This window comes from Monodon monoceros, unplaced genomic scaffold (assembly GCF_005190385.1).
Source record: "Monodon monoceros isolate NGI ecotype Baffin Bay Population unplaced genomic scaffold, NGI_Narwhal_1 Super_Scaffold_3, whole genome shotgun sequence".
Classification (NCBI taxonomy): domain Eukaryota; kingdom Metazoa; phylum Chordata; class Mammalia; order Artiodactyla; family Monodontidae; genus Monodon; species Monodon monoceros.
In genome coordinates, this window is record NW_021703780.1 from 84,919,153 (window position 1) to 84,938,026 (window position 18,874).

General features: G+C 40.3%; 1 protein-coding gene across 1 annotated transcript in view; it reads left to right on the forward strand.

The window, feature by feature from the left end:
• The first annotated feature begins 1,175 nt into the window (after positions 1-1,175).
• The window catches only part of GXYLT2 (glucoside xylosyltransferase 2), a 60,406-nt gene continuing 42,707 nt past the window's right edge, over positions 1,176-18,874 (forward strand). The window contains exons 1-2 of the mRNA XM_029243863.1: positions 1,176-1,367; positions 8,684-8,815. Of these exons, the coding sequence (XP_029099696.1) occupies positions 1,278-1,367; positions 8,684-8,815 (222 nt within the window). The 5' untranslated portion in view covers positions 1,176-1,277. The remainder of the gene's footprint in view (positions 1,368-8,683; positions 8,816-18,874) is intronic.

Genomic DNA, 18,874 nt, shown 5'->3' on the forward strand with positions numbered 1-18,874 from the left:
TCAGTGACTCCCCGAATCTGAGCTTAACTAAGCCAGCAGGCTGTGCTTCTATTCAGCGCGCTCTTAAGTAATCAAACTGGAAAGCTATCAAAAGTCCTCCACCCACATCTTCAACTTTCCTCTTGGTGAAAGAAATCTGGAGCAAGGCTGCCTTTATTCGACCGAGCAGTGAATAATGGAGCAGCACGCTGATTGAACTCGAAGTTTTTGGAAGGAAGGTAGCATTCCACGTCCAAGTTCCCCTGGTCTCCAGATCTTTTGTGCAAGTAAATTAGTTTCATTTGTCTCAGGGCACCTTTTCCAGGCCAGCTTCTTCCAGCTTGCCTGCAAATGTTTCTCAGTGGTGTGTTTGAGGCTTGGCTGTGTCTCCTTGTCTGGAACAAATGTTTTATGACGAGGAAATAGCTGGATGATGATTCTGGACTTCTTGGACCCTATTCCCCTCTCAGCTGTTGACTGGATATTTGATACCTTGGTAATTTTCAGCTTAACCTGCCCCCTCTCCTGTCCGCTTCTCGTTAATATGCATTTCACACTGGCAGCTGAATTTCATACCTACCAGCTCCGCAGTCTTGAGCGAGACAGTTAGGATTAACACCTGTTTCTTTAAGACTCTCCCAAGATGGAATGGAGGCCCATGCGTTGTTTTCTTTGCTCACTTCCCGGGTGTGCATGATTTTCCTATGGTCCGGTGGTCATGCATTCCACTGCAAGCTAAAACCATCCAGATCATGGGAGTATCATGTTGCTCGTTTCACATGGGAAAGCCACCGCCCACCTTCCTCTTGCTCAAGTTGCGTTCAAATCTAATTTCCATGGCCCATGTGAGTGGGAGCTCCACAGCCCTGTGTCAGCTGTCAGAGTTTAGCAATACCATTTCCAAACATGGGCCAGTAGGCAGCCAGCAGGCACTAGACAGCTCAATGCTGGCGGAAAAAGCCTCAGACACCTATAGCAGTCCAAACAGTGACTCATCCTGCTATTGCCAGGATAAATATGGGAATAAACGGTATTTTTCTCTAAGCAGGAAGAATTGTCAAAATGCTTATCATTTTATAAAATATAACAGATTGTGCCTGTTCATGTTTTGAAACGTTCCAACCCTTCACTAGCTGTTTTTTTTTTTTCTTTTATGAGTTTAATAACAGCTTTCACCTGTTTTTCTTCTTTCTAGGAGGCCTGGAGAACTCAGGAGTTTCCAAGCTGTACTGCCCCCCGAGCTCTGGATCCACCTGGCCGTGGTGGCCTGTGGCAATCGGCTGGAGGAGACGCTGGTCATGCTCAAATCGGCCGTGCTCTTCAGCCACAGGAAGATGCGATTTCACATCTTCAGCGAAGAATCTCTGAAGTCCGAGTTTGACAAGCAGGTGAATGTGCAGGAATTGTGGCACGCTGTTTACTGAGTGCAGACAGACTGCATTGCGGGAAAGGCATATCCTGTTTCCTAATTATTTTGCTGCATACTCAGCTGTGCGCCCATGAACCCTTGACTCTGAGCCTTACTGTTCTCATCTGTAATATAGGGATAATTACACCCCCTGTAGAGAGACATGGTGAGGATTAACTGAGATGATGCACTTAAAGCACTTGACCCAGGGCTCCATCCCCCTTGGTGTTATTGACATTGTTCTTAGTGGGAGTCACGTAGCTAATTTTTATCTATGTATGTATGTTTTTTGAATGACAAATAATATATGCTCATCAAAATAAATTCCAACAGTATAGATGTTATAAATTAAAAAGGCAGAAGTCCTTGCTACGGTTCTTTCCCACACAAGAAACTGTCAGAGTCAACACTTGTGAGTGATTCTCCCATATTTTTTTTCATATGCAGGTGTGTGTGTGTTTACACATCTGTGTGATTGTGTATGTTTGTGTGTATACACGTATATTTGTATAAGTATAAACACATACATGTATAACACATGCACATGCACGTATTCTTTTATTATATATATAAATATATAATATACTTATTTATTATATTTATTTATCAAAACATATTTCTTTTACAAAATCCAAATCACTCTCTGTGTATTATTCTGGAACTTGCGTTTCCTCACTTAAAGCCATAGCATCAACATCGTTGCAGGTGAGGACTCATAGATTCTCACCTCATCCCTTTTTGCTGACGACACAATCTTTTATTATGTGGCTGGGTCATCATTGATTTGACTCTTCCTGTACTGAGGAATGAGTAACAGCTTCCTCCCAGTCCAGGAGAGCTTTGGAAATGCCTCTTCTCCCCGGGCTCGGTACGTGTGCGACTGTAGACTAAGCTTTCTTTTCCTCGAGAGGCTTCTCTTGCGGCGAGTTCTTGTGCGCTGGCAGAGAGAGAAGCTCTTTTGTTTTGTATCTACCGACTTGTGTCACCAGGCTGCATCCTGCCACCGGGGTAGCCATGCTGATGAGAAAGGCCAAAGCAGCCTGTTGGGCAGAGAAAGACTAATAACAGAAAGCTAGAAAACGTGTTATGTTTTCTCCAGAAAAAAAATCACGTCGACATCCTCAGCAAGAGAAGTCAGGGTAGAACAGTCTTGGGACTTTGAAGTTGATTGGAAAATGGCTTGAGGAAGGTCTGAGTCAGTGAAAGGGGCAAAGAAAAAACATTGAAACACACGTAGGTAGCTTCTCTGAAGCTGTGGTATAAGGGGAATTATAATTAATAACAATAATAGTAGTAATAATAATTTTAAAAATAAAATAGCCTTTATCAAGGCCTTATGACTTATGATTTACTCTTACGGAATCCTCACAAGAATCCTTTGAAGATGGTAATAACCATGTCCCTATTTTACTAGCTGAGATCATTGAGACTCAGAGAGTCTTAGTGAGTAGCTCATCAGGTGTCAGTTCAAGGTTACTGACTCAGACCTCCACGAACTTAACCACTGTACCCTACTACCTCCCAAACTCGTAGATGGAAGTCTTGAATTCAGAATTTAGCTCCACTCTTGCTGTGTGATCTCGGGCAAGTCTTGTGGGCTTTTTGGACTTCGGTTTCCCCCTTTGTAGCTTGGGACCAGCAGAAGTGATACAAGAGATGCTCCTCGGTAATCTTGATAGGCTAGCTCAGGCTGCAGTGACAGCTTCCAGAAAGCTCAGAGACTTTCCACATGCCTGCTGCGTGGCTCATGCAAGCACAGCAGGGTCCCTGTCCACACGGCCCCCTCAGCCTGGGACCACAGTTGACAGAGACCATTCATGCACGTAGGTGCACCTGCTGGAACATTTGGCCTCTGCAGTTCTTGAGATGCCACTAAAGGAAAGATTGGGACTATCGGATCCCCACTGTGCTTTTCACTCCCTCAACTTGGCAGTGACATTTCTGCTCCTATTTAACTGTCCAGAAGCAGTTGGTCACAAGGCCCACCCAACTCCAAGGGGGCTGAGAGGTATCCTACAGGAAGGAATGGAGGAAAAGTGGCTATGGGTCAACACTAGTCAGGTCATGTACAATATCCATTGGACAAGTATTTATTGAGTACCTACTGCATGCTAGAAGTTGGGGCATGAGGACAGAGCAGAACAGAATACAGGCTTGGACTTTAAAAAGACAAGAGAAGTCTTGTGTATGTGTAACTATAGATGTGTAACAGATTGTGTTTTCCAAAGGGCGTCCTGTTATTCACACCTTTGTGTATTTCCCTCCTGCACTGTCCCAGGCCTGGCCTGTGTGACCAGTAGCATAGGGAAGAAGTGATGCTATGTCACTTTTGAGATTAGGTTTAATAAGGCACTGTACCTTCCATCTTGGTTGCACTCTTTCTCTCTTGGAGGTCAGCTTTTATGTCAGAGCAGCCCTTGCAGAGGCCCATGTGTTAAGGAATGAAGGCCTCTTGCCGACACTCGTGTGCTTGAGCTTGGAGACAGGACCTCTAGCCCCATCCAGCCTTCACATGACTCACCCTCATGAGAGGTCCTGAGCTGGAACAACCCAATTCACAGATCCCTGACCCTAAAAAATGTTATGAGTTAATGAACGTTTGTGGTTTTAAGCTACTAGCTTTTGGGGTAATTTGTTATAAGGCAAGGACTAATACAGATACGTCTACATACATAATACGTATGTGTATATAAAATAGAGTATGCCAAATGCCCTGAAGCTAGATCATTGAAAGCATACAGCTTGTGCCTGGCTCTGTCTAGGGATGCCTGGCCCTGGAACCTGGCCACCATGCAGTGAGGAAGTCCAAACTCGCCCACACAGAGAGGAGCTGAGGTCCCCAGTCGGTAATTGACCTCCACCACCGGACATGTGAGAACGAGCCTTCAGATGATTCAAGCCCCCAGCCTCCAAGCCTTCTAGCTGAGGCCCCAGACATTGTGGAGCGGACTCAAGCCGTCCCTTCTGTGCCTTGTCTGAATTCCTGATCCTTGGATATCTGAGCATAATAAATGGTCATGTCATTTTATACTCCTAAGTTTTGGGGTAATTTGTTATGAGCCATAGTACCTGGGACATTATAAATTAGGAGCTAAAGTATGGGGAAATATTGCAGATACCTGTGAAGTTGAGCCACGTTTTACGTTGCCGTGCTGACTTTATCCCTCTGATGGCTTATTTCCTCAGTTCTTTGTTAGACCAGTGAAGCTCCATTGGCAAAGGAGATTATAATAGGGTGTTCACATCACGGCAGGGCATATGGAGTCACCCCTTTCTTTTCCATGCTGGGATCATGGTGCAAGTTTAGATGTTAAATATTGGCTCTTCCGTAAGTCACAGAACGTTTCTCAGTCTCAATTTCTTCATCTGTATCAAGCAAAAATCTATAATAGACATACAAAAGGGACAAACAGTTCTTGCTCTTCTTATTGCTGAGTGTAATTGTGAGGCTGAATCAGATAACCTATTTATTCTCTCATTCCACAAAGATTCCTTGGAACATCTCCCTGGGTTGGGCACTGTGTTAGCCCTGAAGCTATAGATCAGAAGCAGTTGGTTTCTGCTCAGCCACATGAGATGCTGGTGTGGAGGCGCAGGTTATACCATCCTTCTGAAGGTTGTCAGTTTCAACACTGAGGCATTGTGGGAATATCCAGAGTGTCTTGGGATAACTTCCGGAGATGCTCAGGGCCACATACCTCAGGGTCAAAACAAAACAAAACAAAATGCTAATCGCCGTCATTATCCCTCTGGAAACGGCATTGTGGACGAGTTCTGTTATACTTAAGTAGAAATTTTTTTAAAGCTGCTTAAGTACACTGTCTGGTGGTATTTACTGTCTACATTGTTGGTATTTAATATTTGAAAGTTTCATTTATTTTTGTCATCTCCCAGTATAAAAGCTGAAAATGCCAGTTGGTTGATTTCGTAGCTTCTCCAGAAGTTCAGGATCAAATATATGATTTAAGTTTGGTTAATTTGTGCTCCTGCCCTAGACTTAGAGTCAGGAAATAGTGCGACACAGATGCAGGGATGGCCACCAATCCGTTCTGGTGATAGGTGGGGCCCCATGGGGCATTGACATCATGTGTGTGTGTGTGTGTGTGTGTAGCTCTGACATAGGAAGAGGTGTCAACAGGAATTTCTAGTGGCTGGAGTCAGTATACTATTCAAATATAGACATAGGAACAAATATAAATGGACTGAATGAATATTCCACTTAAAAGACATGGATCGGCAAAGGTGGATAAGCCCTTCCAGAAGATAGGATGCTAAAGATCAAAGAGTCAAGGAAATCAGTAGACTATGGGACCTTCCCGTTCTCCTTCCAGGGATGATTTTAGGCTGTTGTGCAGTGGCACAGTTATCCTGAGTATTTGTGCCCAGTGTCTGTTCTGATTGGTTGGTACTGTTGTACTGAATGTTCATGCCCAGTGTCAGTTCTGATGTGTTCGTGCACTTGTGTTGGGTATTTATGCCTGAAGATTTCTCTCCCAAATATCCATCTCAAAATTGCAAATTTAAAGTGTTCCCAATGGTGTGGTTTTTCAAAAAATTTTATGCGACTGTATAAGCAATATATGTACACTGTAAAAAAAAAAAGGTATATTAGTGGACAGAGAGTAAAAATGTAAACTATCAAAAAAAAGTTATAAAATCAGAAATGAAAAAAATCAACCGTCATATTCATGCTGAGGAAAACAATTTTTGTGTATTTATTTACATTTCTTGTCATATCAACATCAGAAATGGAATTATATTCTATATTTTCTATCACTGTTACTTATATTACTGAATTTCTTCTAAAATAGGGGTTGACCAACTTTTTCTGTAAAAGACCAGGTAGTAACTATTTTAGTCTTTGCAGGCTGTCTGGTCTCACAGCTACTCACCTCTATTCCTTCTTATAAAAGCAGCCATAGATATACCTAAACAAATGGGTATGGCTATGTTCCAACAAAACTTGTATTTATGGACAGTGAAATCCAAATTTCATGTGATTTTCACATGTCACAAAGTGTTATTCTTGTTTTTATTTTTTTTGCGGTACGCGGGCCTCTCACTGTCGCGGCCTCTCCCATTGCGGAGCACAGGCTCCAGACACGCAGGCCCAGCGGCCATGGCTCACGGGCCCAGCCGCTCCGCGGCATGTGGGATCCTCCCGGACCGGGGCACGAACCTGTGTCCCCTGCATCGGCAGGCTGACTCTCATCCACTGCGCCACCAGGGAAGCCCTCTTGTTTTTATTTTTTTCAACTATTTTAAAATGTTTAACCCATTCTTGGCTTGTGTGCTATTTGTAGCAGGCTGGGTTTGGCTCTTCCACTACCATGTTTTGCTGACCTTTTTCTGCAACATTGTCACTAGTAGCTGCATAGTATTCTGTTGTGTAAGCCTATCCCAGAGCTTATTTCACCAATTTCTTATTTACCTTGTTTCCTATTTTTCACTGTTACAAACAATGCTACAGTAAACAACCTTGTAATAAGTGTGTATGTACTTTTGGAATTTTTCCTTAGGATAAATTCTCAGAAGTGGAGTTACTGTGGCACTGGGAAGGCATTAACTAAAAAGAATTAAGAAGATACACAGATACATATGCAAATAAGCATATGAAAGGATGCTTAAGATCACATGTCATTAAGGAATTGCAAATTAAAATGATGAGATACAGCTACATACCATTAGAATTGCTAAAATCCATAACACTGATAACACCAGATGCTGAAGCGGATATGGAACAACAGGAACTCTCACTCATTGCTGGTGGGAATGCAAAATGGTACAGCCACTTTGGAAGACGGTTTGGTAGTTTCTTAGAAAGTTAAATGTAGGCTGACCATACAATCTGGTAATCGCACTCCTTGGTATTTACCCAAATGAGCTGATAAATTGTCCACACAGAAACCTGCGCATGAATGTTTAGAGCAGCTTTATTCCTAGTCACCGCAAACTGGAAGCAAGCAAGATGTCCTTCAATAGATAAACAGGCAAGCAAACTGTGATATGTTTATACAATGGAATATTGGTCAGTGATAAAAAAAATAAGCTATGAGGCTACAGAAAGACATGGAGGAACTTTAAATGCATATTGCCAAGGAGAAAAGCCAATCTGAAAAGACTGTATGCTGTGTGATTCCAACCATATCACATTCTGGAAAAGACAAAACTGAGAGACAGTAAAAAGATCAGTGGTTGCCAGTAGTTCAGAGATGAAAAGGAGGGAGGAGGGATGAATAGATGGAACAGGGGATTTTTAGGGCAGCAGAACTATGCTGTATGATACTGTAATGGTAGACACAGAACATCATGCATTTGTCAAAACCCGTAAAATTACACGACACAAAGAATGAACCCTAATGTAAACTGTGTATTGATATTGGTTCTTAACAATGTATTGATATTGGTTCATCGGTTGTAACAAACGTACCACATTAATGCAAGATGTCAATGATGGGGAAACTGGGGGGTGGGAGGGAAAGGAGAGAGGGTATATGGGAACTGTCTCTGTACTTCCTGCTCAATTCTGTAACCATAAAACTGCTCTGAAAAATAAAGTCTATAAATTAAAATAATTTTATTATAAAATTAATTTATGCAGACAAAGTAATATACACTGTCCGTAAAAGTCTTAAAGAACACAGAAATATAAACTTAGAAAACGAAACCACCACCACCTCCTCCACAGGTACCCACGTTTAACTATTAGGTGCATATCTGTTCAGATTTTTCTCTACGTGTAAGTGTATGCATATATTTTTCCCTGTAAGATAGAACCGTATTATACATTTTGTATTGTACTTTGCTTTTACTAAGACCTAACTATATATTGTAACCATTTTCTCATGACAGCACATATAGATCTACTTTAACTGTACATCAGTCCACCGCGTAGTTCCATCGTAATGCGTCTTCCCAATTCCTTATCGTTGAGCACTGAGTATTGAACAAGGTTTTTTTGCTTGCTTGTTTGTTTTTATTACAAACTATGTTTCGGTGAAAGTCCTTGTGCGTCTGTCTTGGGATTTGCTGTCTTTAAATTGCCATGCTGGAAGTTTGTTTAAATTTACCCTTGCAGTTTAGGTGCCAGTTTCCCATCATCCTTGCCAACTCTGGGTGTTATTTTTTTAAATCTTAGCAATGGCCTTTTTATTCTGTGAGCATAAATTGTGGTGATAAAATTAGACTTTCTTTGTATGCTACCTGAATAATTTCCGCCTGGCCATGCAGAAGATTTAGGTGTTTTTCATATTTCTGGGGTCTAATCACCCTCCCCTGACCTTCCATGTTTTTCAGCTACGACAGTGGCCAGACTCATATACAAAGAAGTTTGAGTACAGAATCTACCCCATCACATTTTCGGTTGGAAACCCTCAGGAATGGAAGAAATTATTCAAACCGTGTGCTGCCCAGAGACTCTTTCTTCCGGTAGGAACACCTGCTTTTAATAAGATGCTGCTTGGGAGACAATTGCTCTTGGAAACATCATGGAATTAACTAGGGTGTGTTTAGAGACATTTTAATTACAGTGGAAAATATGTTCCTCTTGGTTTCTGTAGTTGATGCTCTGAGTCTTCAGGGTGTAGAGAGAGGGTCCCTGTGGTTGAGAAATTGTCTTTCCCAAAGATTGAGGGACTGAGAGCATCCCAAGCATGTCTTGGATTATGGGTCTTTGTGACTATGGATGCACCATTTACTAACTGTGTGGACCTCACTAAACCTCTTAACTTCTCTAAGCCTCGCTTTCCTCTATAAGCTTGGCACATAGTTGGTGCTCAGTAAACGTTATTTTAGATTATTATTATTTCTCTTATAATAATAACTATTTTTAGATGTAGCTATGCTAGGGGATAATTCAGAGAAGGTCCAGAGTTCTGGTTCACCTTTTCCATTTTGAATTTTCACATTGAATGTTTTTGTTTCCTCCTTTAAAATTCTAAATAGAAAAATCACCGAAGATATTCCAAAACTGAGAATATCACTGAACAAAGATGGCAGCTTTGAATTGTGAATTGCAACCTTGACATTTGTGAAGGTCATGCCTTCAGTAAACATTTATTGAGCGCCCATTAGGTGCGAAGCCCTGGCTTAGTGATGGCGATATGGTGGTGAGCAAGACAGTTGTGGTCTTTTTTTTTTTTTTTTATTGGAGTAGAGTTGATTTACAATGTTGTGTTACTTTCCGCTGTACAGCAAAGTGAGTCAGTTATACATATATCCACTATTTTTTTAGTTTCTTTTCCCATGTAGGTCATTATAGAATATTGAGTAGAGTTCCCTGTGCTACACAGTAGGTCCTTATTAGTTATCTATTGGTCTTGCCTCCTTGGAGTTTGAGTCTAGCAAGGCACTGAACAGGTAATTAGAAATGTGATCCATGCTGAGGTGGAGAACAGAGTCTCATGGATGTATGTAACATGGGGTTCCACTCTGGTCTGGGGGATGTCTAGAAGGTTCTCTCGAGGAACGGCTTTTATGCTGAGACGTGAAAGAAGGAGTAGTAGGGGTCACTGAGAGACTAGGGCCTGGGGTGGGTAATGAGAGAAAAGAGTTCCAGGCAAATGGAATAGTAGGTACAAAGGAGCCCTACTGCAAAAGTGGACAGGAACACGTTTGAGAAGATAGAAGGTTCAGTAACCAGAAAATAGAGCACGGTAGGATAGAAGAGGTCGGCAGGGGCTGGAGCTTGCAGGCTCTGTAAGCCATGTTGGAGTCTCTGGTCTTTGCGTTAAGGGCAGTGAGACGCCATTGAACAATTCTTAGCACGAAAGTGAGATGATCTGACTTGGGTAATACAGAGGACTCACCGGTTCATTGCAGTGTGGACAGCAGAATTGCTGGGGTCAATTAATACTGACTTCGGCTATGACAGTTGCCTTAGAGGTGGATGCAGACCGTGCCTGAGAAATAGAATTACCAGTCCCCATGACCGGCTGGCTGTGGGAGTTGAAGGGGAGAGGAGGTGATAAAGGTCTCACCCAGGTTTCTGACCTGAACAGCTCTGAAGGTTGATCTGTTTGAAATTGCCAGTATTCCGCTGTTTATGACCTTCAAAAGCAATTTCTTATAGTTCAGCCTACAAAATGGATGACAGTGCTATTTAGAGATGGAAAGGGCTAAAGAAAGACCATTATTTGTAAGGCAGAAGATGAGTTTAATTTGGGTCATATTTTGATTTCGAGGTGCCTGGGAAACACCCACACAGGGAGGTCTTACCATCTGTTGGTCTGAAATCCCAAATAGCAAATGGCAGTTTTAGCATTTCCTGCGCAGAACCTGTGAAAAAAACAAGGCCTGGCTGTACTCTTGGTGCTGATTTGCTGCACAAGCCCACTCACTACTAAATGACTTATTTTTCACATGCCACGGCCTTTTATACAGGTTGTGAGGTGGGATTCATTGCATAAGAATGGGAGTAAGAAAAGACTTCCCCAAGTCAGAACCAACATCTCCGGATTGGTGAAATGAAAACTAACTACTATTTGAGAAGACGAGAGAAGATCTCAGGCTTCTGCTTCTTATCTCTGTTTTAGGGGAAAAAATATTAGAAATCCCACGTTATTTTTGGAAAATTGTCTCCCCAACCTATGCAAGAAAATAGTAGCAACCCAGGAGAACACATTTGAATCTTCCCTGACCTTGAATTGTGACTTTATTGCCACTACTAAAAAAACAGACCCAGCACATGATGGTTTTCATTCATTCCCAGCTAAACAAGTCTCTTCCATTTTGAATGACAAATGAGTGCTGGCATTCCTTATCTGCTATATAATGGAAATTAGCCCTCCTTAAAAATAATAAAGACAGATGGCAGTTGACAGGACATTTACCTTCCCTGAGTTGTATATCATAACAGAAGATTATAAACATGGAGTTTCTGGACATCAGTGAGATATATTGATCCTCAGGGTAATTTGAAATAAAGTCTAGGTGATGTTTTCCTTGAAATTCGTCTCTGTAAAACCAGATCAGTGTGTTGCTGAGGCACTGCAAAGGAGATGGAGATTCTAAAATGCAGGGACTTCCCTGGGGGCACAGTGGTTAAGACTCTGTGCTCCCAACGCAGGGGGCCCAGATTTGATCCCTGGTCAGGGAACTAGATCCCACATGCATGCCGCAAATAAGAGTTCACATGCCACAACTAAGGCGTCCGCGAGCTGCAACTAAGACCCGGTGCAACCAAATAAATAAAATAAAATAAAATGCAAACATTCTAGCCCTGGTCAGTCAGTTGACTGAGAATCACAGTCTTACCTCTTTTCTTTCTTTTTTAAAATTTTTAAATTTTTTTTATTTTTAATTTTTATTTATTTTTGTTTTTGGCTGTGTTGAGTCTTTGCTGCTGCGTGGGCTTTCTCTAGTTGCGGGGAGCAGGGGCTACTCTTCGTTGCAGTATGCAGGCTTCTCATTGTGGTGGCTTTTCTTGCTGCGGAGCAGGGGCTCTACGTGCACGGGCTTCAGTAGTTGTGGCTCGCGGGCTTTAGAGCGCAGGCTCAGTAGTTGTGGCGCACGGGCTTAGTTGCTCCACGGCATGTGGGATCTTCCCGGACTAGGGCTCGAACCCGCATCCCCTGCATCGGCAGGCGGATTCCCTGCAGCACCAGGGAAACCCTTACCTCTTTTCTGAGGGAGTGTCATCTACCACAAACCTGTAGAGAAACCCTTTCTCAGGTAAGATTTTACTAATCAGAGCATGTGTCTTTGCAACTCAAGACTGTTAGATTCTCAAGTACAATTAGTGGAATTCAGATCCCACCAATTCAAGATTTATGAAGTCCTAACTCAGTGGATGCTTACTTTTCTATTTCTGTGAATGGTGGATCTAAGGGCCATTATTAGTGCAAAGTAAACAGCAGATGACTTGATTAAGCTCCCTAGACTGCATTCTGCTTTCAGGTAATTCAGAAGCTCAAAGTATTTAAAACAATATGCCAATCACAAATAAATCAAACCTGTCCATTAAAATTGACCTTGGAGGACTTTTCCCTTTTTCCTTAGTGAAGGCCAAAAGCCTTTATTCTATAAGAATAATTGAGTTTGTGAATTCACATCACCTTTTCCTCATTTAATAGGAATTGGTGAGATTGCATAATGGATCTTTACATTTTGTTACACACTGTGCCTGTTTGATTATAAAGACCTGTCTTCTCAATAATGTGCTCCTCTGGAGATCCTAGAGATATTTAAAATATGACAAGAGATCACTGGATTGCAGAATCTACAGAGACTTTATTGGCAAGCGGTACCAAACATGGTAATATGAGGTAGGTTAAGGCACTTTCCAGTCATCCTCCAGAGAAAGACTTTTTTAACCAAGTTTTGTAAGTTCCAGGATTATAATAATGTCTGATGCCTTGCTCATAAAACTTGTCATAAGTATCCACATTCAAGGAAGGAGTTAGGGAAGAATATTATCAAGAGAGATTGGATAAAATTGCTCACAGTCTTGAACTATAAATACATCCTGAGAATTTCTAACTCTTATGGTTCCAACAAACTTGTCCCATGCTTTAATATGTCAAAGTAGTAGTATCCCAAATCAGCAAAAATCTTAATTACCTAGATTTTCTATATCACATCAAGGGCAACAACATACGTCTTCCCTCTTTCTACTTCTAATTTGTTAAACAGGTCTTTATCTGGTTCAGATATTTGGAAAACTGTATGCTTACCAGAAATGTTCTAATAAGTTTGCCATAGACCGATGGAAAAGAGAGGTTTACCTGACTTATTAGAGCTTTTTATAATTAAGGTTAGGCTTCTGTATTATTATTAATATTATACCTCAGAATTAGCAATTAACATTGAGACTTCCTAGGAAACAACCCTTTGGGTGGCAACAAATATTGACAGGCGAATAGGAACGTATTAAAAATCCTTATTAAGAGGAACATCAGTTAGAATCATCATAAATGATGTCTATATATTTCTTCAAGCACTCAGAGGCCATAAATTATCAGGATGAGATTAACTACCTAAATATCACATGAAAATGACCCTAGATACTAATTTTGTTGAACAAGCTTTCCACAGTACTTATTGTTTACTCACACATTATTAAAACTTTGACATTCAGGGTATTAGTTACAACTCTTGGTTACATGTGAGAGGAACTCCATTGCAACTAGCTAAGCAAAGAAGGCAATTTATTCACTTATCTGACTGTGGAGTCCAGATCAGAGGGCTCATCTCAAGCACAGCTAGATCCCAAGGCTCCTATAATGTCACCAGGGCTGTGTCTGTCTCTCTCCCCGTCCCTTGCAGGGCTCACTCTGTGAGAATGATGATTGCTTGAAGCAGCCTGAGAGACAAATTCTAAAGCTTAGCTACTGCGGCAGAAAAAGAGCCTGGCAGGGTGGTGACATCCGAAATGGTGGCATGAGAGCTCTGGAAACTGTTCCCCAGTGAAACAAGCGTAACTGTGAACATTATTTTTAAAACAACTATCTAGAGTCTTTGGAAATTGTCCTAAGGACTTAAGCACATTAAGAAACAGATTTCTTACTCAAGAAAATCTACTAAAACTTAATAAGGAAGAGCAAGAGTCTGTGACACTTGAATCATGACCCACTCCCTCCCTCTCCCCTTCTAGCTCTGCATGGTGGAAACCCAACTCTAGACAGTTCAGTCAAGAACACAGGGATCCTCCCAGCCCCCAGTTGAGGGCTATGGTATTTCCTTGGGAGGGGCGGGTCATCAGCATTTCTCCTCTCTACCAGCTATGTCTTACAGAACTTAAATTTCAGGTAAGTATGTCCAAGGGTTCAGAGGCTCTGCTCATTAAGAGAAAGCTTCATGAGAGCAACAAGCTAAACGATAGGCTGGTTAGTTTACAAGGGAGACCCAGGGAAAGAGACAAATAAAAAGTGCCCTCCTGGTGTCAGAACAAAGTTTAAATACCAACTTCAAAAACTATCCCTGCAAATGGGCCAGAATTTAATGGATCATACTGCAGGATCAACTTGTGCTCAGGCCGTTGTCAAAAACAGTAGAGCAGGGCTTCCCTCCCTGGTGGCGCAGTGGTTGAGAGTCCGCCTGCCGATGTAGGGGACACGGGTTCGTGCCCCGGTCCGGGAAGATCCCACATGCCGCGGAGCGGCTGGGCCCGTGAGCCATGGCCGCTGAGCCTGTGTGTCCGGAGCCTGTGCTCTGCTACGGGAGAGGCCACAACAGTGAGAGGCCCGCGTACGGCAAAAAAAAAAACAGTAGAGCAATCGGCTGGCAGTCAGTGAAGGCTGATAGCTGGGTGTAATACCAGCAGAGATGCACAGCCTAAGAGGATGATTAGAAGAAGGGTCCATCAGAGAGAGCCCTGATAAAACCACTGTCATCCTGGGTGACTGTGGGCATGCGCAAGGCTGCACCCCCTGAGGAACAACATCATAGGTTTCACACAGTGGATAAAGTGGACTTCACTGAAATAGCCCAGTCAAGATACTAGACAAACAAACAAGCAAACAACATGAACAAGCCCTGTATGTTGAGTTGGGGCATGAGGTGGGCAGGGGAGAGTTATCCAGAATTGCTAAAACATCCTAAAATGCATTATCATGCTAAAATATATTAACATGCTAAAAATATGCTCTAACTTTTTTTCAACAAAAAAACATGAGGCGGGCAAATAAACAGGAAAGTGTGATTCACTCACAGGGAAAAATGCAGGCAGCAGAAGCTGCCTGGTGAGAGGACCCAGCTGTCAGATTTAGTAGGAACAGACTTCAAAACAGCCATTGTAAATATATTCAGGCACCAAAAGGAACCTGTGCTTAAAGAAGTAAAGTAAGATGTGATGACAATGTTTCATAAAATTGAGACTATCAATAAAGAAATTTAAATTATTTTTTTTAAAAAAGAGCCACATGGAAGTTGTGGAGTTGAAAGGTGAAATAACTGAAGTGAAAAAAATCATTAGAGGGGTTCACTATTGATTTGAAGTTAAAGTAGAAAGAATCAGTAAACTTGAAGATAACCAATAAAGATTATACAATCTGAAGAACAGAGAAAAATAACAAATAAAATTGAACAGAGACTCAGAGATGTGAAACACCATCAGATCCACCAGGACATGTATGATGAGAGCACCAGAAGGAGAGGAGAGAGAGAAAGGAATAGAGAAAAAAAATTTTTTTGAAGAAATAATGGTTGAAAACTTGCAAATTTGATGAAAAACAATCTACACATCAGAAATCAACTAACTCCAAGTAAGATAAACTCAAAGAGATCCACACACAGATAAATCTTAGTAAAAGTCCTGAAAGGCAAAGACAAAATCTTATAAGCAGCAAGAGAAAAATAACTTGTCACATGTAAGGGAACTCCAATGAGATTATTTGCTGACTTCTCATTAGAAACTGTGGATGCCATAAGGCTATGAGATAACATTATTTGAAGTGCCAAAAAGTAGGGGGAACTGTCAACCAAAAATCTTATATCCAGCAAAATAATTTTTTAAATGAAGGTGAAATAAAGTCGCTCCCACATAAACAAAATCTGAGATAATTCATTTACAGCAGAACCACAAGAATAAAGGAAGTTCTTCGGGCTGAAAGCAAGTGACTCCAGGCAGTGATTCAAAACTCACAATTAAAAAAAAAAAAAAAAGAGCACCAATAAAGGCATTAATGCAAAAGACAATGTAAGTGAGTATTTTTTACCCTTTATTCTCTGGATTGATTTTAAAAACAATTGTATAAAACATTATGTATATAATAATCATGTGTTGAGCCTGTACCATAGAAATGTAATATAAATATAAATATATAAATATGAATATAAATAAATATATATAAATAAATATATATATATAATAGCACAAAGGAGGTTGGAATGGAGGAAAAATTGTATGGAATAAGAAAATGACACCAGATAGTAACTTGAATCCACAGGAACAAATGAAGAAAATTAAAAATGGCATATGAAAAAGTTAATATAACGAAACTCCATAAATATATACTTGCTCTTCTTCCTCTCTCAGCTTCTTTAAACACATAAAATTGTAAGAAGTAGCAATTATACTGCTGGGTTTGTAACAGTATAGACGTAATATGTACAACAATGTCATAAAATGGAGGAGAGGGAATAGAATTATATATGACTAACATTTGTATATCTCACTGGAATGAAGTTAGTATAAATCTGAAGTGTATTCTGATAAGATATATATGTTAATCTCTAGGGCGACCGCCAAGGAAATATCTCAAAAAATATGGTGAAAAAATGTATTAAAATGCTATGTTAGAAAATACTCAGTGCAGAAGAAAGCAGTTAAAAGAAGACTGCAGGAATAAAAAAGACATGCGATATTGAAAACAAAAATTAAAATAGCAGACATAAGCTCAACTGTATCTATAATAACATTAAATAAGAATGGGTAAAATTCCAATCAAAAGAAAGAAATTGCCAGAGATAGATGATAAAGAATACAATCCAGCTGTGTGCTGTTTACAGGAGACACACCTTAGATTCAAAATACAAATAGGTTGGAAGCAAAAGGATGGAAAAAGATATGTCAATCAAACAGCAACCACAAGAAAGCTGTAGTGGCTATACTAGTATCAGATAAAATCGAATATAATATGCAACATTATTAGAGAAAAACAGAAACATTTTATAATGATGAATGTGTTAGTCCACAAAGAAAATATAACAGTTGTAAACATTCATGCATCTAACAACAGAGCCCCCAAAATACTTGAAGCAAAAGCTGACAGAATTAGAGGGAGAAATAGGTAATCCACCAGTAAGAGTAGGAGATTTCAGTGCCTCATGTTCAATAATGCATTAAGCAGTAGTCAGAACATCGACAAGGGAATAGAAGACTTGAACAACATTATAAACCAGCTGGACCAACAGACATCTGTAGAACAGTCCACCCAATACCAGCAGAACACACATCCATCTGAGTGCATATGGAGCATTCTCCAGGATAGACCATATGTTAGGCCATATAAAAGCCTCAGTAAACTTGCAGAAACTGACAAGCTAATCCTAAAATTTATATGGAAATTCAAGGATCTTTGAAGTCAATAAGCCTCTAGCGAATTTATAAATAAAAGAAATGACACAAATTACTCATATCAGAAATGAAAAAGGGGCATTACTACAGATTCTTTCTAATGGACATTAAAAGTACAACTAAAAAAATACTATGAACAACTCTTATGACCACAAATTTAATAACCTAAATGAAATGGACCAATTCCTTGAAAGACGCAATCTGTCAAAACTCACCCAAGAGGAAACAGATGTTCTTAATAGGCCTATATCTATTAAAGAAATTGAATCAATAATTAATAACCTTCCAAATAGAAAGCACCATGCCCAAATGGGTTTGCTGGTGAATTCTACCAAACATTTAAGAAAGTTGTTATACCAGTTCATAGAAATAGAACCTTAAATAGATCAATGGAACAGGATAGAGAGTCCAGAAATAGACCCCCATAAATACAGTCAATTGATCTTTGACAAAGACGCAAAGGCAATACAATAGAGCAAAGATAGTCTCTTCAACAAATGGTGCTGGAACAACTGGACGACCATATACAAAATAATGAATATAGACACACACCTTACACACTACAAAAATTAACTCAAAATGGATCATGTAAATGTAAAATGCAAAACTATAAAACTCTTACAAGATAGCCTAGGAGAAAACCTAAATGACCTTGGGTATGGTGATGTCTTTTTGACAACAGTAAGGACACAATCCATGAAGGAAAAAATTGATAAACTAGACTTCATTATAATTCAAAACTTCTGCTCTGTGAAAGGCAATATCAAGAGAATGAGAAGACAAGCTACAGACTGGGTCAAAATATTTGCAAAAGACACACCTGATAAAGGACTGTAACCTAAAGTACACAAAGAAGTCTTAAAACTCAACAACAAGAGTATAAATAACCTGATTTTAAAATGGGCGAAAGACCTTAACAGACGCCTCATCAAAGAAGATATACAGGTGGCAAATAAGTATATGAAAATGTGCTCCACCTCATGTCATCAGAGAAATACAAAGTAAAACAACAGTGAGATACCACTGCATACTTATCAGAATGACCGAAATCTGGAATACTGACAACACCAAATGCTATCAAGGATGTGGACCAACAGGCATTGTCATACATTGCTGGTGGGAATGCAAAACGGTACAGCCTCTTTGGAAGACAGTGTGGCAGTTTCTAACAAAACTAAATCTATGCTTACCATATGACCCAGCAGTAGTGCTCACTGGTATTTACCCAAAGGAGCTGAAAACTTATGTCTACCTGCACTTGGATCTTTATAGCAGCTTTATTTATAATTGTAAAAACTTGGAAGCAACCAAGATATCCCTCATGAGGTAAATGGATAAATAAACTGTGGTGTATGCAGACAGTGGAATATTATTCAGTGCTAAAATGAAATGAGCTAGCAAACCATAAAAAGTCACAGAGGAATCTTAAGTGCATGTTACTAAGTGAAAGAAGCCAATTTGAAAAGGCCAAA